The 22146-nt window shown below is 36.1% G+C and overlaps 1 protein-coding gene across 3 annotated transcripts in view; it reads left to right on the top strand.

Moving 5' to 3' along the window:
• Positions 1 to 22146, top strand: part of LOC136042036 (chymotrypsinogen A-like) — a 100501-nt gene that overhangs the window by 63794 nt on the left and 14561 nt on the right. For all 3 annotated transcript variants that reach the window (XM_065726893.1, XM_065726895.1, XM_065726894.1), the window contains 3 exons: positions 3230 to 3400; positions 7450 to 7639; positions 20995 to 21215. In XM_065726893.1, coding sequence (XP_065582965.1) covers positions 3230 to 3400; positions 7450 to 7639; positions 20995 to 21215 — 582 coding nt within the window. The remainder of the gene's footprint in view (positions 1 to 3229; positions 3401 to 7449; positions 7640 to 20994; positions 21216 to 22146) is intronic.

Here is a 22146-nt window from a genome sequence, read left to right on the forward strand (position 1 = left end):
TGGGGGAATAGAGGGGAAATATATAATTTCGACTGTATATTTACACATTAAGGGGGGGAGGGGTAAAATATAGGGGGTTCCATGCAAAATCTGTTTGCTACAATTGTTATGCATATTGTAAATTGTTTTCTTATCATACTTCCTTCTCAAACATGTTTCCTTCTTAACTCGTAAGTTAAAAATACCTCATTTTTATAATCTTTCATAATTAACCCTCGCCCCCACTCCCCCAAAGAGAGCGGATCCGTCCCGGTTATGTCAATCACGTATCTAGGACTTGTGCTTATTTTCCCCACCAACTTTCATCCCGATCCCTCCACTCTAAGCGTTTTCAAAATTTTAGGTCCCCCCCCCAATTCCCCCCAATGTCACCGGATCCAGTCAGGATTAAAAATAAGAGCTCTGAGACACGATATACTTCCAAACTTCAAATTTCATTAAGATCCGATCACTCCTTCGTAAGTTAAAAATCCCTCATTTTTCTAATTTGTGCAGAATTAACCCTCCCCAACTCACCCAAAGAGAACGGATCCCTCCCGGTTATGTCTATCACGTATCTAGGAATTGTGCTTATTTTCCCCACCAACTTTCATCCCAATCCCTCCACTCTAAGCGTTTTCAAAATTTTAGGTCCCCCCCCAATTCCCCCCAATGTCATCGGATCCAGTCAGGATTAAAAATAAGAGCTCTGAGACACTATATACTTCCAAACTTCAAATTTCATTAAGATCCGATCACTCCTTCGTAAGTTACAAATACCTCATTTTTTCTATTTTTTCAGAATTAACCCTAGCCCCCCCCCAAACTCCCCAAAACAGAGAAGATCCGTTCCTGTTATGTCAATTATGTATCTAGGACTTGTGCTTATTTTTCCCACCAAGTTTCATCCCGATCCCTCCACTCTAAGTGTTTTCGAAGTTTTAGCTTTCCCCCTCCCAACTCCCCGCCCCTGTCACCAGATCCGGTTGGGATTTAAAATACGAGCTCTAAGACACGATATCCTTCTAAACGTCAAATTTCATTGAGATCCGATCACCTGTTCGCAAGTTGAAAATACCTCATTTTTTCTAATTTTTAAGAATTACTCCCCCCCCCCCAACTACCCCAAAGAGAGCGAATCAGTTGCGATTATGTCAATCACGTATCTGGGACTTGTGCTAATTTTTCCCATCAATTTTCATCCCGATCCCTCCACTCTAAGTATTTTCAAAGATTTTAGGTTCCCCCCTCCAACTCCCCCCAATGTCATCAGATCCGGTCAAGATTTAAAATGAGAACTCTGAGACACAATATAATTCCAAAAATTAAATTTCATTAAGATCCCATCACCCATTCATAAGTTAAAAATACCTCATTTTTTCCATTCTTTCCGAATTAACCGGCCCCCACTCCCCCCCCCCAAGATGGTCAAATTGAGAAAATGAATATTTCTAATTTAAGCTGATCCCGTCCCTGATACGCTTGCCAAATTTCATCGTCCTAGCTTACCTGGAAGTGCCTAAAGTAGCAAAACCGGGACTTTAGGTATCCCCCCTCCAACTCCCCCCAATGTCATCAGATCCGGTCGGGATTTAAAATAAGAGCTCTGAGACACAATATCATTCCAAACATCAAATTTCATTAAGATCCAATCACCCGCTCATAAGTTAAAAATACTTCATTTTTTCTATTTTTTTGCGAATTAACCGGCTCTCCACTCCCCCCCAGATGGTCAAATCGGGAAAACGACTATTTATAATTTAATCTGGTCCGGTCCCTGATACGCTTGCCAAATTTCATCGTCCTAGCTTACCTGAAAGTGCCTAAAGTAGCAAAACCGGGACCGACAGACCGACAGACAGACAGACCCACAGACAGACCGACAGAATTGGCGACTGCTATATGTTAATACCAAGTGCCATAAAAACAGACAAAAAACACCTCAGGAACCCAAAGAGGAGCAAATACTAAATTAAACACAGGAACAGACATAGGAGCATGAACTAAGCAACCCTTGAGGGAAGGAGCTCTGGAACGAGCACAGGATTAAACACACGCAAAAACGGGGAAAGATACCGGGACGAAGAATTATGGAATCGAAGGAACAGAAACACGAATCCGGGGGAAAAATCTAGAATAAACACAGCAAGGAAAACAGGAACAAGCACAAGAGCAGACGTTGGTACAAACACTGCAACAAACATTCCAAAAAGGAAGCAACGACGATACTTAGAGCATTACTTCCAATTAAACTAGATTTCGCAGAACACACGAAACATTTACTTTGCAAAGTCTGGGAAGTTTAACTTACAGTAAGTAGTGACTATGTGCATAAAAACACCCTTTGTTTTCTTGCCATCAGGACATCTATTATTTAAGGAACAAAGACAAAATTTGACTTCTCTGGTAAAGAACTTCCGTGAACTATGCTTTCAATGCAAAGTGGGGGATTGAGATAAGAAGTGGGCTCTCCATATATGCCGTTCTACTTGCGTACAGCGATTAAGTTAATGGGCTAAAATACCTCAATAAATGAGTTGAACTGCACCAATGGTTCGTTGTATACCAAAACGTCGTTCTTGGACTACAATCTCTGCATCACAAAGATTGCGAGAATCACTCGTCAATCAAAACACACATTAGAGCCCAAATTTGATATACGCCATGAAACCAATGCCTCATGTTGAAGATTTATGTGTGCATTAACTGCTGACATATTTCACACTAAAAGACTGAACTTGACGATGAGATTAACTATTATTTGTAGCAATTTTTTGGATTTCCGAAGTTCAATATTGAAATTCTTCCTTTTACTCATATTGGGACAAAACAACATCCGAAGGATCAAAGACTGATTGCATATGTATTACCTTCCTGATTCCCCCTTTGAGCGCAGTTTAGGAAACAGTTTTTGGGAATACTCTAAGAATCATAAAATGTCAGATGCACCCTTTAGGCGTCACAGCGCCAATCTATTTGCATTTTATTTATTTTACATTTTTCTCTCTTTCGCCTCTGCTTTTTTCTTCGTTCTCCTAATTTTTCACCTTTGTTAGTAAAACCAATATAAAGCTTGTTTCTAGTTTCCGCTGCATTCTGGCACAAAAATTATCTTTTCCCCTGTTTTTTCACACTCTCAATATTTCTTTCTTTCGCTTTCTTCATCTCTGCTTATTTCTCTCTCTCTTCCCCTCTCCAGATTTTCCTCATTAAAAATACTAGTTAATTCAATGTCGCTTTATTTCTTCAGATTACAAATACTGTGGCTTGAGGAGGCTATTTGGAGTTTCTCCTAATGAAATCAATAATGACGACTCCATCACTGTAGAGAGCGAGTCAAGAAAGCAAGTGGATGTTTCAGCGCCCCAGGAGGAGGGCTTCTTTAAAAAAGAAGATTTTGTGCCAAACGAATTCTTGATTCGTAAGTGAAAAATAATTATAATATATATATATATATATATATATATATATATATATATATATATATATATATATATATATTTGTTTTGTTATTTGTATTGTCTGTCACCTCTAAAATACAATAGAAATTTTTGAGAAAAAATGGCTTTAAAAGTAAACAGCAAAGAAGATAAAACAAGAAAGCAAAGAATAATAAAAATATTTAATAGAAAACAAAAATCTTCCATTGCTATCGATAGTGTATAGAGCATAGATATTTATTTATGTTTCAGTTTCTGTGTCTTTTTTTATAGGGTAGGGAAAGGTAGCTAGCCTGGCACCCAATCGTTAACTGGGATAAAACCCCAGGCACCAGAAAGTATAATAAAGCCTATAAAAAAACAATAGAAGAGCTAAAATCAATAGAAAAAATAAATTAAGGAAATATAGGCTACCCATTTTTTAAGAATAATGGATCATTTTAAAAATAAGTATATAAAGGAGTCAATTCAATATCCAGATTTATACAAAAAGTGACTTTTCTGCACAAGAAAAAAATATTACAGTATCGGTAATAATTGTAAGTGAATGAAACGTAGGCTATAATAGTCATTTCATTGTTGAACAAATTTTACCTAATCAAGAATTAATAAACAGTTCGTGGTAGTGACCTTGCCACCCTCCCACGCCCCTTGGCCCCAAAACCATCCAATAAAAGCTTTGAGGCAGTCGTTTTATTCAGCACAGTTGAAAGGTCCAATAACTACGCCTTTGGTCATGAAATGACCCCCATAGTCCCTTGGGAAAGGACAGTAAGCTACGCGATTCGCCCATTCTTCACATAAAGATAATTGGTTAGATTAAGAGGAAATATTTAGCCCGATGCAAGCGGGATTCAGATCGACACTCAGCACTGTTGACCATATGTTTACTTTGGATATACTGAAAAGGAAATATGGTAGAGGGAAAAATGGCCGGCTATTCGTAGCCTTTTTAGATCTGAAAAGTGCTTTTGACTTGGTAAACAGGAGGTTGTTAATTGAAAGTCTGTTAGAAATAGGCTTGTCGTCTTGTTTTATAGCAATAATAGTAGATATCGCAGGGTGAAATTTGTTATGAGTGTGAAAAATGAGAAATTTTTCTAGGCTGATTACGTCTCATGTGGGTGTGAAACAAGGATGTACCTCATCTCCTAAGCTTTTCTCCTTGTTTGTCAAATATTTACGTAGTTTTATGAAAAGTAGTGAAGCCCCTTATGTATCGTTGGATTGGCTTACGCTATCATGTATGGTATTCGTGTATGACATAGCTCTAGTAGCGGACAGTAGAGATAATCTTCAAAAGTAATTAGATATAATCAAAAGAATATCTAGAAAAGAAAGATTTAGAGTTGAACGGAAAGAAGTCAGCAGTATTGGTATTTAGGAGCAAAGGGGATGCTGAGGCCCATTTTAATTTTGGAGAAACGATGTTAGAGGATAAAGAAGAATTTGTTTATTAGGGTGTTAAGTTTAGTGTATTTAGAGGGGTGTCTTGGCATGTAGAAGATTGTAATTTAAGGGGTAATAGGCTAATAAATGTTCTTTTGAGAAGTAATTTAGTTCAGCTAGCTGGCATGAGGATCCAAAAAAAATTCCCAGCCAAAAGTAGCGTCTAGTCTACATTAGGGTTCTGAGGGTTGGGGTTTACCTGAAGCAGCTAAGCTAGAAGTAGTTCAGCTAAGATATTTTAAGAGAATTTTAGGCTTGAGGGATTCATTTGGTTCAGTGGTATTGAAAGAAGATTTGGGGCTTATAACTTTATTGTGTGTTAGATTGGTTAGAATGGTGGAATTCTGGGAGAAAATAATTAGGATACCTAGAGTTTGGCTTCTTAAGTCAGCTTATTTGGAGAGCTTGTAGGACGGTAGACTTGATTCGTGGTAAAATCAGTTCAAGAAAATAATGGACCTTTACGGCCTTTCGGAGATGTGTACTGAAGGAAAAGGCCCAATGGGTGAAAGCGTGTCAGTATGGAAAGAAGTCCAGCAAACCCTAAATGACTAAGAAATCCAAGAGTGGCAAGCTCATAAGGACCAATCTTTGCCTTCGATGTTTTACTCCCAAGCTAAAGACTATTGGGGGGGAAGGAGGTTTAATTTAAATTTAGGTTGAATAAAGAGGATTTGAAGAATTTGTTATAGGTAAGAGGGGATAGTTCGGATTTAGATGAGAGAAGGAAACTTTTGGGAAAGTTTAGGCTTGCGGCTGGCCTCTATTTTTGCCCTACGTGTGGATGTGTGAATGAGAACTTATTTCATTTTGGATCCGAGTGTGAAGAGCTGTCTGAGCTGTGGAGTGAATGTTTTGGACGAGTGTTTGAGAGCGAAAGTTGGTTAATTGAGCGGATTGCTGAGAGGAACGCATGTGCTATTAAACAGTTGTGTAAGTTTCTTCGTTTATGGATTAAACATAGGGAATCACGTTTGAGGGGATAGCTTGTTACGGTTTTTAGGATTTGGATTTTATTATGATTGGTGTTTGTTGGTTAAAATTTTGAACCTTGGTGCGTTTCTTTTTTGTCTTTTGTCGTTATTTTTTCTTTTTTTTTATTTATACTATCTAAGGTTGTATTTTGTTCCTGAGCTTTGTTTGTAGACTGTATCCTGTGTTGCTATGGCCCGCAGGCTTTTTGCAATAAATCTTATCTTATCTATAGTATTTGTTGTGGGGGAATATACGGAATTTGTTTTTTATGGGGGGATGGGAATATTTTATGGAGAAATTTTACTCGGATGGGAGGGGGGAGGTTCCTAGCATGGCTTGAAAAGCGGTCAGAAACAAAAAAAGAAAATGATTTTTTTTTCAACTGAAAGGAACGAAGAACATTAAAATTTAAAAAGAACAGAAGTAATTCTGTATATGAAGGGAAGAGGCTTGCCCTTTCTCAAGCATTACTATTTATGATAAAGCTTGATTTTTCGTCACAATTCTTTAAGAAAGACCGCTCAAACCCGAGACCCGTGGAATTTGAATGAGAAGCATTTAAAGAACTTCAAGAGTTTAGTGTGAAGAGCGAGGGTTCAGGAATGGACAGCCCCTCCTCATTTATAGAATGATTTCTGTTCGTTTTGATGTTGCTCCTTACTTTCAGTTGAAAAGACTTTTTTTTATTTAATAAATTAGAAAGCAGCTGCTGTCAGCAGTGCTTCTGTTAACACAAAATTTTCGAGGTTTCTCCGAAGTTCCTAAAAGAAAACTGGGTTCTCTGTAATCTCCCCCAATATGAAAGCTTATAGAAGCTTTCATATTGGGGAATTTTATAGCACGAACGCTAGCATGATATACAAATCACTAATTTTCTTTAACGTCAATTTTTAGGGAAATTTCAGAGAGCCCGATTTACTTTTGGGAAAGTCTGGGTAAAGTTTTTTTCAAAGTCTAGGAAGTGAGGGGAGAGGCAATTTTGCTGTTTTTCGATATTTTCAACAAAAATATCAAAAAAGGTATTTTATAATGAGTATATTATAAAAAAAAGTATTTTCAAGGGAAATACTGAAAAGGCACTCTCAGAATCTAGGGCGAGGGCAGGGACATTGAAAATCCCCAGGGGCAATTATCCCCTCTCCAGTTGGAGCTTCTGGGAGGTCAGCAGATATTAATTAGAAGTTATCCAATCAAAATTCAGTAATTTGAAGCAAGTGTGGTACAGGTTCTTATTAAGATTCTTATATGTGATCCAGGTAAGATAAAACAACAACTTTTATTATCGTTATTTCTGGCATATCCTATGATATGCCATAAGAAATAACGTTTTTTGAATTTTAACCTTGTTTGAATTTCTTGTTCAAACAAGGACGTCGAGAAAGTTATTAACCAGACTTTCTCTCATGTACCCATACCAGAAAAAGGAAGAAATAATTGAACTCTATAAAGCAGAGATAATGCAATTTATAGCATAAAATATGCAGCGCATAGCATTAAAGAAACTTTGAAGCTATTATAATACTGAAAAATAAAATTTCAATTTCCTCTTCCAGTCTTAAAGTAGGGATCAGGTGAATAAATGATTGCGTATGTTTAAAATTTTCAGGCTATCTCTCTTCTCTTGTAACTCAAGATAAAGCTCCTGTTCAACTCAGTGAAAGGGTATACAAAGGAGTAACAGCTCAAAGAGGAGAATTTCCATGGCAAGCACTGTTACAACGGGGCTACACGATCTTTTGTGGTGGCAGCCTTATTACCGATCGATTTGTCGTCACAGCTGCGCATTGCATAATAACGTTAGTAATCTTTTAATTTACTTTAATATCACCATTATGTCTAATAATACTGCAGCTGGTAACTCATAACAGTATCGAGCCGTCTAGGGCCAACACAGCTATTCACGCTCCCTGTCCACCCAACCCTGTTTAGAGCTTCATTCCTTAATCTCTTGCATAAAATTTACATTTACTTTAATTTTTTTTATCAACTCCAATTTAAAGCACTTCCCAGCCATTGAGTATCGAGCCACCTGGGACCAACGCAGCTAATCACGCTTCCTATACACCCAATCCTGTTTCAAGGATTGGGTATTCACTCACATGAGAATTATATTTACTTTAAATGTTTTTTTTTGACGACCCCAATTTAAAGCATTTCCCAGCCAAAGCCAGAACGTCTGGTCTTTTGTCTGGCACCAGCTGTATTGACAAAAAGAAAATTCATAAATCATGGCACAGCCACTATAACCTTTTTTCAATGTAGCCCTAGTAAGTAGAAAGCCAACCATATTTTCTGTACATTTTATTGCTATATATAGTATACAGGGATACCATAGCGAATTTATGGTAGACACGCCACTTGCCTGGGTAGGGAATCTAAACTGCCGAAACCCTATTGGCAAGTGTGTATTCTCCTGATGAGCCCTTGTGCTGGGTGGTCGCCTTTGAATTATTTTTCTTATTTATTTATTTTTTAATATCCGGTATATGACGACTTATACTTGCGACACGACTGCCTGTCCGTAGATTATTCTTTGCGGTTGATTGTGTATGGCTATGCTGTTTGACTTATGTAATTGGATGGATAAGTAAGGTTAAGGCCTCGTTCAAGTACTGATCTACTTAAATTAATAAAGTAGGAAAACAGTCTTCCTTTCTCCTTCTGTCTCTTTTTTTCTTTTTATTTTCATGGTGTGGATTTGTTTCTGTGTTTGTGTTGTTGTACTGGTGATTTCTTTCCTTTTTTTAATATAATCCTTACATCATCTGAAAGCAAGACAATTTTTTTCATTTCTTGATATTTTTGATCCAAGACAATTTTTTTATTTTCGTTCAGGAATTTCGAAATCAAACATAAAATAATTTTTTGAATGGAATGAAACCTTTGGCAAAAATCAGCATTTGTCATTTATCAAAAGCTATGAACAAGTTTATTTTCACGTTATTTTTAGAATGTCAGATCCAGATTAAGTATAAATTATAAACTTCCTCTAACACTAAGAACAAATAAAAGTTCTGTGAATTACACATTCGTTGTTTATGCATAAAACGAATTTAAAGGACACTGTTCTTTTAGCCGACGGTAGTGGTCTATTACAATAAGTTGTAAATTATTGGTGATCCCATCTTTATCTCCTCATACTCTTTCTTTTTTCTCTTTTTCAGAAGTGCACATTTTTTATTTGTTTCTTTTTTTGTGATAAAGGAAATGTTTCCAGTTCAACCTCTCTGTCTACTCCTGTTAAAAGTTAATGTCTTGGTACCTTGTTTATCCAATAAAAAATTTCGTCGTGAAAGAAAAAATAAACGGAAAAAGATCTTTATTCACTGGTTACATTTTTATATAGGCACTAGCTGTTGGGGTGGCGCTTCGCGCCCCCCCAAGCCCCCCCGCGCGCGTAAGTCGTTACGCGCCATATTAGTTACGCGCCATTGTAGTTGTGTCCCTGTGTCCCACCTGTGAATATAGATAGATTTATATATGTGTTTCAAACTACGTAAAAATTGCGAATATACAACATTCTTGGCTTTCCCATTGTCTGTGCATATACAAAGCCGTATGTATTAATAATGACGTCATATACAAACGCTCTTTTTTACAAACAAACAAACATGCATACACACAACTCGTTTTTATATAGATAGATAGATAGATACAATACAAATTAACTGTGTAAAACTTGCGAATATACAACATTCTTCGCTGTCCAATTGTCGCTGCATATAAATAGATTGTCAGGTTTACCGACCCTCGAACATGCAACGTACAATTGTCCATGGGAAAAACAATCAGTATTAAGATCTATACCACATTTTTCTAATGATTGACCTTGAGCTTTGTTAATGGTGATTGCAAATGCTAATCGAATTGGGAATTGCAATCTTTTAAATTGAAAAGGCAGATCCGTGGGAATCATGGGAATGCGAGGAATAAGAACAGCCTCACCCTCAAAAGGCCCTGTCAAGATTGTGGCCTCTATTAGGTTTTCCATTGTTTTTTTTTACGGCAAGTCACGTGCCATTGCAAGGCTTTGGTGGGTTGATATTTCTTAAAAGTATTATTGGTACGCCTATTTTTAGTTGTAGCACGTGTGGTGGAAACCCTGAAAGATCTATGGAATTTAAAAATTCAGATGGATAATTAACCGCTTCATTTGGTTCCAAAACTATGTCGACTGACTTGTAAAGAACTGCCTGGTCTCGAATCTTGGTCAAAACAATATTGTTGATTTCGTGGACGTCTATATTTTTGGGTGCGAGAATCGCTCTTTCACTTAGCCATTTATTATTTAATAATTTTTTAGAATATTCGGAAATACTTTTTCAATCAATTCATTTTTGGACGTCACTAAATTACAGAAATCAGCAGGTAGTTGTATACGTCCTGAAATTGAGTCTACTGGGAGCTTTCCGTTTCCAATTGCCAGCAATTGATCTGAAAATGTTTGACCAATGTCATCGTTTTGCAATCGGACACGCATATTTGTAGTTAATTTTAATATTTTTACGTGTGCCCATAAATTACAATTTTTCAGGCAAGCATTCATTTCGTCTGCAGGAGTTGATCTAGGTATTATAGGTAATGTTTGCCTGAAATCTCCCGCAAGCAATATTAATGTGCTGCCAAAGGGTTTCGACTTCCCTCTCAAATCTTTCAAGCATTGATCCAGAGCCTCGAGCGATTTTTTGTGTGCCATTGTGCACTCATCCCAAATAATAAGTTTGCATTGCTGCAATACTTTACCCATCCCAGATGATTTGGGAATATTGCACGTGGGAGTTTCTGTAGAATGCAAATTCAGAGGCAATTTCAAAGCGGAATGAGCAGTTCTTCCACCAGGCAGCAATGTTGCGGCTATTCCGGACGACGCAATTGCCAACGCTATATCATTTTTTGATCGAATTGATGCCAGAATCAGTTTTATCACAAACGTTTTACCAGTACCTCGTGGCGCATCCAAAAAGAAAATTTCTCCAACGTTGTTATCGACACCATGCGTTATCGTATCATAAATGTCTTTTTGTTCCGACGTTAACTTGGAAATGTTATTTTGTACATACGACAATAGATCATTCGTACTGTAACTTTGTTCACGATCCAATTCTACACATGTCGAAACAGCAGCGATACGGTTAGGTGAAGGCATTCCCAAATCCTGAAGAGGTTTGTTTGCCATATGTACGCACAAATCTTCTATAATAACTAAAGTGTAGTTATAAATTTCTGATGTACAATCAAAAGTCATATCTGACGTCTCTAACTGTTTTCGATGGAGTATATCTTCGGACATTTTTGACTTATATTTTTCCCATAACTCTGTAGGAGCTGATGGAGAGCAAGTTGTTAAAATGATGCCAAACAATGCACGAATTTGACTTGGGATTGACGTTTCACACGCGTCATTGATGCAGTTATCCCAGTGTTGGTCATTCTCCAATAAATTCAGAGCTTGGCATGCACTACGGTAAGTGTCATGTATAGTACCGTTTACAGTTCTCAAATACTCAAAGGATGTCGGACCGGGTACATTCACCAAAAGCAGGCGTAGAAAGAAGCATTCATGTTGATTGGGGTGAACGGCGTAGAGTCTTCCTATCGTGGTATCTTTGAAGATGGTAGGTTGGCCGTCGACTGACTTACCCTGTTTTCGACGTTCAAATACTTTATTTTTAGTATTCCACGTGTTATACGAAGGCACTTCAGTATACAGCAGTTTTTTTGCAAAAGAATCATTTTTGCAAAGCGAAAAAAAAGCTGTTAATGTTGTATCCGGTGGATTCAGGGCTCTTTGTTGCACGTTGGTTTCCGTGAAATAAACAAGTTGACCATTCTGTAAATGTACTGCTAAGTGAACAACAGCTGGACTACGTTCATGTATCGGAAATAAAAGAACTCGCCAAACAGCTTCATTACTGCTTATGTATCTTCCAGCCTGATATTGTACGATTTCGTCGAAATCTTTGATTTCGGGCTGCAAGCCAAAAACTGCCATGTCACTGCCTTTGTTGACGTATTTACATATGTATTTGATTGCCTTTACGGAGTTACAGTATTCAACGTTTATGTGTGCATTAAATGTTTTTGATAATAATGGGGAATATGGAACAACCCACTGGTTATCTACTTCGATGGTGGTACCGTTACGCTTCTTTATTATTGCTGTTTTACCGCCATCTTCAGTAGATCTTCTTCTATATTGTGGGTAACCATCATTGCCAGTAATTGTGTTTGATACTAAAAGTCGAGGATATTGCTTTGTGCACCTTCCTTTGGCCATGCATGGTGAATTTTCGTTCAGTGCACCGCAAGGTCCATGCATCATATTTTTTACAATAATATCATGTAACCCTTTATCGACATTTTTATCAGGTATTATAGCGGAAATCACATCATCAATTTCGTTCGAAGTAATTTTTTTATGTAGCCAGATTAGTATATGTGCGTGTGGCAAACCTCGTTTTTGCCATTCCACTGAGTACATCCAGCATCGCACTGACCCAAACACTTCAAATTTTACTATGTAGTTTATCAGTGATTTCAACTTTTGCCGGAAGACACGGGCCGTAATGTCATGCCTATGAACCGCCGATTGTCCTTGAAGTAAAAGCTGCAGTATCTCGTCCCAAGATTGATTACATGTAAATGTAATAAATAAATCTGGACGACCATAGAGACGAACATACGCAATAGCATCTTGAGCATATTCATGCATATGACGGGGACTGCCAGCATATGACGAAGGTAAAATTGTTAATCTTCCAACGTTTGTGGTATTACCGTCATTTATAACTGCATCTCGCAAATGAATGTATTGTTCAGAGCGGAGCTTGGTCTGATTCAGGTGGATATATAGCAAACGTTCTGATTCAATTCTAGCATACATATCAACGACAAATTGGTGAAACAATTCACGGCATTTTAAAATATAATTTTCTTCATCCTGCCGAATCATTAGTCTATAGGAATAATAATGCATTGCACTGCATTTTTTATTCATTTCTTTGTTAGTGGCTGGATTCATCAATTTAATATTAAAGTGATAGCCGTCGGCTCCATCCCAAAAAATGATAGGATATTGTAGGGCATCGTAGCATCGATGAGTTTCAGCAATTCTTAACAACTGACTGTTTCGCTTATGAAGAATAATATCTCGAGGTAAAAACTGATCACCGACCATAATGATTGCCACTTCGTCGATAGTTGGAGCATTGTATCTACGCACATGTTGGCCAGTAGGCGTTTTGTCAGCGGAAATAACAATTTTATGCGTATCAGTAGGCATCAAATCGATGGCTGTTTTGAACAGACGCACTAAATTATTATTTTCGTGGAAAAGATGTTGCAATTGGGAAACGATTGTCCTTTCAACGCTGGGAGAAATTTCGCAACGTGCATTCAATTCAGAATTTCTATCACTGATGAAGAACAATTGTAAAAATCTATGATTCTCGCCTGAGAATGGTAGAAGGGACCCTGCTCTATGATAAATTTGCCCTTTTACTTTGAAAGTAGACATAAATGGATCTGGATTTTCGATTTGGGTTCCAAACGACGTCATTTGGAAACATGAGTTGTATTTTCTGATTTTTGACAAAAAACGCTTAGATTCTGACGTAGTCCCAGTAAGGAAAGTCTTCAATGGCTCTGGTGGTGCAGCCAATAGAGGAAGTTTAACTTTTCCTGAGGCGCAACACATTCCCATTGTTTCACCATTGAATTTCAAGGCCTTGCAATAGGGACAAATTTTAGACGTTGTCCCGATTTGAACACATCTACTCAAGCTATAATCATCGACTGGGCTGTACCTGAATGCCAGGCGATAACTTTCAGGTTGCTCTGATTCCTCGGCACGCTTTCTTTTCTTACTTTCTCTATCAGCAGCAAGCCTGATTTCTTGCTGTTCTTGTGATTCCTCGGCACGCTTTCTTTTCTTACTTTATCTATCAGCAGCAAGCCTGATTTCTTGCTGTTCTTGTGATTCCTCGGCACGCCTTCTTTTTTCACTTTCTCTTTTAGCAGCAAGTCTGCTTTCGCGTTGCTCTGGTAGTTCCTCGGCACGCTTTCTGTTCTTTCTTTCTCTATCAGCCTCAAGCCTGTTTCCTTGCTGTTCTTTTGATTCCTCGGCACGCTTTCTGTTCTTTCTTTCTCTATCAGCCTCAAGCCTGTTTCCTTGCTGTTCTTTTGATTCCTCGGCACGCTTTCTTTTCTGACTTTCTCTATCAGCAGCAAGTTTTTTGGCATAGACTCTTTGAGCATCTTCATCGGCTTTTGCCATTGTAAGTTCATCAGTCATTTTAAACTTAAACATTAATAGATTTCTAGGTGAACATATATGTCTTAAATATCTTTAGTGACGTCACCGTCATAGCAAAAATGACGACAACTAACTTCATGACGTCAGTCGACACAGAAACATGACGTCACCTGACAGACAACTTATTTTTATATAGATAGATATTGTCTTCATTGCTGGCAATATTTGAATGGACAATAAATATTGCAGTACTCGTAGCTCAAGGACTATCTAGCATAATTTAAGATACTACATATCAGAACTAAGCTGCAAATTCAATTAGATACTCTAATTCTACAATTAGGATTATTTAAATCATTGAAGAAAAATATGTTGCTACGAAAATAAAAGGATTCTATTTCTATTATCCCGTAAAATTACGAAATTGTGATATTGGTTCCTGCCATATTTGGCATAACGGTATGGACTTTTTGGAATCGTAGATTAAAGGCTTATGTCCTGGTTAACCTTATGTAAGTGGCAGGAAAAAATGTGCAAATACAGTCACGGTGGTCAGCATTTATCCTCCCCCTCCTCGTGAAAATACCCCCCGCGGAAAAATACCCCCTCCCCCCGGAAAATGGCACCCAGAAAAATATACCAGCGGAAAATACCTTTTTCGGAAAATCCCCCGTAGACCCCCCACGCGGCTAGTTGGTCTCCAATCGCTTTGGATTTAAAAAAAAGACTTAAACTCTCGATTTCTGATCTATTGAGCATACTCCAAAGTAACTGCGGCCATAAGGTGGAGGTTTGGATGAGAAATGGGCAGTCTCCCTCCTACACGAAACAAATTCTGCGCATTTTCGGGTTTAATATTACTTTTTACTTTCATAATAGCAACGTAGATCGGAAATATTCCCAGAAATCATAAGGAAGTACATATCAATTTTACATGTTTGATGCGTTTTTTAAAGTTTCTTTTGTACCCCTCCCAACAAAATCCTGATTACATCCCTAGGGATTCTACATAATTTTCTACCTCACCCTCCCCTCGTATCTTCAACTAATTCTGCATTTATCTGGTGACTCAATGAGAGATGGGATGTTTTGGTGTTAAAATGCACTCTTTAAGGTATCTCCCTCCCTCCCTAACTACAAAACAATCAGGGATCCCTATTGTAGAAGTCTAAGTGCCTTTTAAGTTTTGTAATTTGTCCATTACTCACAGATAGTATTTGTTATTTGAAAACATACAGACATTTTTCGCGGGGGATGTTTTCACCTGCAATTACCTTTATTATTGGTTCTGAGGTGAGAAGGAGTAGTAGTGGCTTAGTAGTGACCAAGTTGATTAAGGTTATACTTGCTGAAAATGTTTACAAATCGTATTGCGTTTCTTCCTAGATTTTTAAGATACTTTTGGTGACTAAAATTCTTCTTCTTCACTTTCCCCAGCACTTCTCAACTAAACTAAAAAAAAACACAACTCAAACGAAATTCTCAAATTGGAAAAACCCTATTTTCCACGGGGGGCGGGAGGGTATTTTTCGTTTTTTCCGAGGGGGTATTTTCCGGGGAGGGAGTATTTTTGGTCAGGATATTTTCCATGGGGGGATTTTCCAGAGAGTATATTCTAGGGAGAGTGTAAAAGCCTAGAATTATAGTCACAAACCTAGTGGTCAGTTCGAAAAAACCGTAAGCGCACATTCCTTATCTGATAAGGTGTAGACGTTCAAAGTAAATTGGAGAGTAGTTTTTCACCATGATTTCTTGATCTGAAAATATGGATTCCAGCCATGGATAATTGCTTGATCGTTATATGGATAGCAGTGATTATATATATCTATATAACTCCTACGATTTAAGTAGTCAAGGCCGTATAAGGTCAAAGTTATACACAGGAATGTATTCGGTTATACAACTTACTTGGAAACTGGACTATTTAAGCATCCGATGGAAGCTTAAAATCTAAACGATGACCTATTTTAAACCATAGCATGATTCTAACTTCGAGAATATATGTTCTGTGCAGCCCTCTTGCCAAACCATTAACCCATATAATTTATATCTATACTAGCTGTTGGGGTGGCGCTTCGCGCCACCCCAACACCTAGTTGGTGGGGGCGCTTCGCGCCCCCCCCAAGCCCCCCCGCGCGTAAGTCGTTACGCGCCATATTAGTTACGCGCCATTGTAGTTGTGTCCCTATGTCCCACCTGTGAATATAGATAGATAGATATATATATATATATATATATATATATATATATATATATATATATATATATATATATATATATATATATATATATATATCTATATATATAAAAATAAGTTGTCTGTGGATGGATGGATGGATGGATGTGTGGATGGATGTGTCAGGTGACGTCACCTGAAAAAACTGGATTAGGTGACGTCAAAACTGAAAAAACTAAAAAAAGGCAAAAACTACAAAAAAAACTAAAAACTAATAAAAAAAATAAAAAAGCTAAAAAACTAAAAAAACTATAAAGGTAAAAACCAATAAAAAACTAAAAAAAAAACTGAAAAAACTAAAAAAAGGCAAAAACTACAAAAAAAACTAAAAACTAATAAAAAAAGTAAAAAAGCTAAAAAACTAAAAAAACTAAAAAAACTAAAAAAAGGTAAAAAACTAAAAAAAATAAAAAATAAAAAAAAACTAAAAAAAAGGAAAAAACTGAAAAATAAGCTAAAATAAAGGTAAAAACCAATAAAAAACTAAAAAAAAAAAGGAAAAAACTAATAAATGACGACACTCAAAGAGAAAGCGACCAGGACAAAAAACTAAAAAAAAAGGCAAAAACTACAAAAAAACTAAAAACTAATAAAAAAAATAAAAAAGCTAAAAAACTAAAAAAACTAAAAAAAGGTAAAAAACTAAAAAAACTAAAAACTAAAAAAAAACTAAAAAAGGTAAAAACTAAAAGAACTAAAAAAGAAAAAAATAAATGACGACACTCAAAGAGAAAGCGACCAGGACAAAAGGAATGTTCGATTAGCAATCAACAAAGCACCGGGACACAGGGAGTATAAATGACGACCAGGACACAAGTAAAAAAAAAAATTAACAAAACTAAAAAGAAGGTAAAAACTACAAAAAAACTAAAAAGAAAAAAAAAACTAAAAACTAATAAAAAAACTAAAAAATCTAAAAATCTAAATAAACTAAAAAAGAAAAAAAAAGGAAAAAAATAAAGGAGAAAAACAAAACTAAAAAACGAATGTATATACAGACCGGTACACCGGGATACAAATGACGACCGGGACACAGGGAATATAAATAACGACCGGGACACAGGGACACAACTACAACGGGGACACCGGGGGAAACAGGGGGATATAAATGACGACCGGGACAAAAAAACTAAAAAGAAATAAAAACTAAAAACTAATAAAAAAAACTAAAAAATCTAAAAATCTAAATAAGCTAAAAAAGAAAAAAAAAGGAAAAAAATAAAGGAGAAAAACAAAACTAAAAAACGAATGTATATACAGACCGGGACACCGGGATACAAATGATGACCGGGACCCGGGACACAGGGAATATAAATGACGACCGGGACACAGGGACACAACTACAACGGGGACACCGGGGGAAACAGGGGGATAACCTGACAATCTATTTATATGCAAAGACAATGGGACAGCAAAGAATGTTGTATATTCGCAAGTTTTACGTAGTTAAAACCATATATATATATATATCTATATTCACAGGTGGGACATAGGGACACAACTACAATGGCGCGTAACTATTATGGCGCGTAACGACTTACGCGCGCGGGGGGGCTTGGGGGGGGCGCGAAGCGCCCCCACCAACTAGGTGTTGGGGTGGCGCGAAGCGCCACCCCAACAGCTAGTATATATATATATATATATATATATATATATATATATATATATATATATATATATATATATATATATATATATATATATATATATATATATATATATATATATATATATATATATGTTTTTAACTACGTAAAACTTGCGAATATACAACATTCTTTGCTGTCCCATTGTCTGTGCATATAAATAGATTGTCAGGTTTACCGACTCTTGAACATGCAACATATAATGGTCCATGGGAAAACAATCCGTATTCAGATCTATACCTCATGATTCTAATGATTGCCCTTGAGCTTTGTTGATGGTGATTGCTAATCGACCATTCCCTGAGTCGCCATCGTCATTTATATATCCCCCTGTGCACCCCGGCGTCCCCTTTGTAGTTATGTCCCTGTGTCCCGGTCGTCATTTATATTCCCTGTGTCCCGGTCGTCATTTGTGTCCCGGTGTTCCAGTCTGTGATTTCTCTTTGAGTGTCCCGGGCGTCATTTATATTCCTTGTGTCCCGGTGTCCCGGTCGTCATTTATATCCCCCTGTGCCCCCCGGCGTCCCCATTGTAGTTGTGTCCCTGTGTCCCGGTCGTCATTTATATTCCCTGTGTCCCGGTCGTCATTTGTATCCCGGTGTCCCGGTCTGTATATACATTCGTTTTTTAGTTTTGTTTTTCTCCTTTATTTTTTTCCTTTTTTCTTTTTTTTCTTTTTTAGTTTATTTAGATTTTTAGATTTTTTAGTTTTTTTATTAGTTTTTAGTTTTTTTGTAGTTTTTACCATTTTTTTAGTTTTTTTAGTTTTTTTTTTTACTTATGTCCTGGTCGTCATTTATACTCCCTGTGTCCCGGTCGTCATTTGTGTCTCGGTGCTTTGTTGATTGCTAATTTATATTATATTTATATTTATATTTTTTATATTTATTAATATTTTTTTAGTTTTCTTTTTCTCTTATTTTTCAGTTTTTTCCTTTTTTTTAGTTTTTTCTTTTTTAGTTTTTAGTTTTTTTTTGTTTTTTACCTTTTTTTAGTTTTTTTAGTTTTTTTAGTTTTTTAGCTTTTTTAGTTTTTAGTTTTTTTTTAGTTTTTGCCTTTTTTTAGTTTTTTCAGTTTTTTTTAGTTTTTAGTTTTTTACCTTTTTTAGTTTTTTTTAGTTTTTTAGCTTTTTTAGTTTTTTTTTCTTTTTAGTTTTCTTTTGTAGTTTTTACCTTTTTTAGTTTTTTTTCTTCTTTTGTATTAGTGTGAAATAATTCAGACATCATATGCGGACAAACACGACGTCACTCGACAGACAGACAGACAGACATAACCCACAAACAACTTATTTTTATATATATTTATTCATATTTTTTAGTTTTCTTTTTCTCTTTTATTTTTCAGTTTTTTCCTTTTTTTAGTTTTTTTCTTTTTTAGTTTTTAGTTTTTTTTTAGTTTTTTACCTTTTTTTAGTTTTTTTTAGTTTTTTTAGTTTTTTAGCTTTTTTAGTTTTTTTATTAGTTTTTATTTTTTTTGTAGTTTTTGCCTTTTTTTATTTTTTTCAGTTTTTTTTAGTTATTAGATTTTTACCTTTTTTTAGTTTTTTTTAGTTTTTTAGCTTTTTTAGTTTTTTTTTTCTTTTTAGTTTTTTTTTGTAGTTTTTACCTTTTTTAGTTTTTTTCTTCTTTTGTATTAGTGTGAAATAATTCAGACGTCATATGCGAACAAACATGACGTCACCTGATCCATCCACAGATCCACACACAGACAACTTATTAAAGTAAGCAATTTTAAATAAAAATAGACTGAAAGGCACGATATATGACCTTTCAATGTCGTAATGACAACATAATCATGGTTTCAGCGGTAGCTGCAATCTAGTAAAGGAGCATGGCCCATACTAACCGAAACATTTATCGGTTAAGTGTTCTGGGTCATTTAACTCGTTTTTTCCCCATTAAATTACTTGATGAATTATCTACATCGTCTGAATCAATTGGAGGTATTATGTCTAAAAATCATATTCCATTAGAGCAAACTTTTCGGAGGTTAAATTCTTTTGCTCAGAAAAACCCAACGCCATGAATTATCCCCAATGACTTATCCTGTGAAATTTAAGCATAAAAAATCAACTAGGTATATTTGAAATAGTCAGCTTCAAGCTATGAAAGTTAAATATATTGAATATACCCCCAATTTCTTCCAAAGGGGGGTAAGTGCACTAACAACGGGCAGTTTTGTTTTATTTTCTCCCCCACGAATAATAAAAATCTAAAAGACATATTTTTTAGTTCAATACATGGTTTTCGGAACATTCACCTTTGGCACTTTAGAATGGAGGGAAATTCCTCCAAGCTATTTTTCTTGTTCCTCACCATTAATATTCTGTGCGATTTTGTTTAATGAAAGCATTAGATGAGCTGTTTGACTCACGTCTTTTTTAGATTAAGAAGTCTAAAACCTGCCACTTGCCGCCGTCTTTGTCAACCGGCATCTCTGTCACTAATTGTGAAAAAAGTTCGTCCTTCTCAGATACACTTATTGCTTTTGCGGATGACAATAGTCTTGGCACAACCAGTAGAATATGAAAATGTCATATGAAAACTACATATGTATTATAAGAAAAATTACATATGCATGAACATAAAATTTAAAAATTCAGATTTATCCATTTGAATCTAGCTTTGAGTATCAAAATTAATGAAAAATAATTAGATTATGTGTTTCCTCAACATTTTGATTTTGAAGTAATCTACAAAGGAGACTGAAAATTCATGTCAAATGCAAAAAAAGAACCGTCACAAGCCATAATTCAATGCTGGTATCCCCATACTGTCAACGCAAGACAAATGAAAATATAAATATGAAAAAAGTAAAACAAATACTTGCCAGCTTTGATGAACTTAAAAAGAATAAAACCAGAACTTATCAAAACCCTTGTGATGATTACATGATTTAAAAGAATTTATTCTTGGATTAAACGTCTATCTGAAAATTTTCAGAATCAGTTTCAGGATATAGGAACGAATGTATTTTTGTGTGCATTCCATTTTCTAAGTTCTGTTCTTTGTCCAGGTCAGACAGAGAGTCCATTGTACCGTCACTATCGGTTAGGTTTGGCGAAAGAAGTTACAACGAATATCCCTGGAACTTGAGACAAGTTGTAAAAGCCAAGAAGATCCACTTGCATCATTCCTACGATCAACAGGATTTGACAAATGACATCGCACTGATCGAGCTGGAGAAACCTGTCCTTTTGTCCCAGGGTGTTTATCCCGTCTGTTTACCTTCTCCAGGTATGAAATTACAAAATAAAGTGGTATACTAAGATTCCTCTGTGGTAATGAGCACAGTATCTACAAACTTCGAATTATATGGCTCATAGAACAGCAATCATGATATAAAGAAATGGTCGATAATATGAGACATGTAATTCGATTCTGTCATGATAACAGCGTTTCTATTACTTCTGGGTTACAATTTTCACTTGAACTTTTTGCCATGAATCTGAATTTAGAACAGCTCCAGAAAGACCAAGCCATAAAAGTAATAAGCTTACATTAGAGGGTGAAGTAGGTAAGGGATTGAAGGATTCAGTTTCGTTTCTTTCTGATATAAAAGGAATTCGTTGGTCAACCCTAATCTGGTTTCCAGGGGCGTCAAGGGCACCTTGACCCCCTCTCCCTAGGTTTAAAAATACCTTTTTTGAGGGTATTTTGATTGAAACATGCCTTTTTTGGTATTTTCACTGAAATAATTGAAAAAAAAGCAAAATAACCTCCCCCTTAGATACTGAAAAATACACACTTCGCCCTCTTTCCATATTTTCGTCAATCGACGCAGCTTCTGGTTTTATAACTGCCGGTTTTATGGATCACCAAACATGCTTGTTATCAGAAAAGAAATAATCGAGCCTCAGAGTTGGCTGATGTGAAAAAGATAACATAGAAGCCTCTATATAAATCTATTGTTCCAAAGATCACAGTTTACAGAAAGGGGTGGAGAAGGCTTAAATACTATATAGGCAAAAAATATTACAAGATCGCTAATCAAACATTTCGTGGTAAGGAACTGTAAGTAAGCAGTGACCCGGCTCAATAGCTACTAAAAATTTAAAAAGGGAATTTTGATACCAATAGATATATCAAAAGAATTAAATTTGCTTATTATACTGATTCCAAATATATAAGTTTCATTAAGTTTAGTCTTACCCAGCAAAAGCTACGG

Source organism: Artemia franciscana, unplaced genomic scaffold (assembly GCF_032884065.1).
Source record: "Artemia franciscana unplaced genomic scaffold, ASM3288406v1 PGA_scaffold_58, whole genome shotgun sequence".
Lineage (NCBI taxonomy): Eukaryota > Metazoa > Arthropoda > Branchiopoda > Anostraca > Artemiidae > Artemia > Artemia franciscana.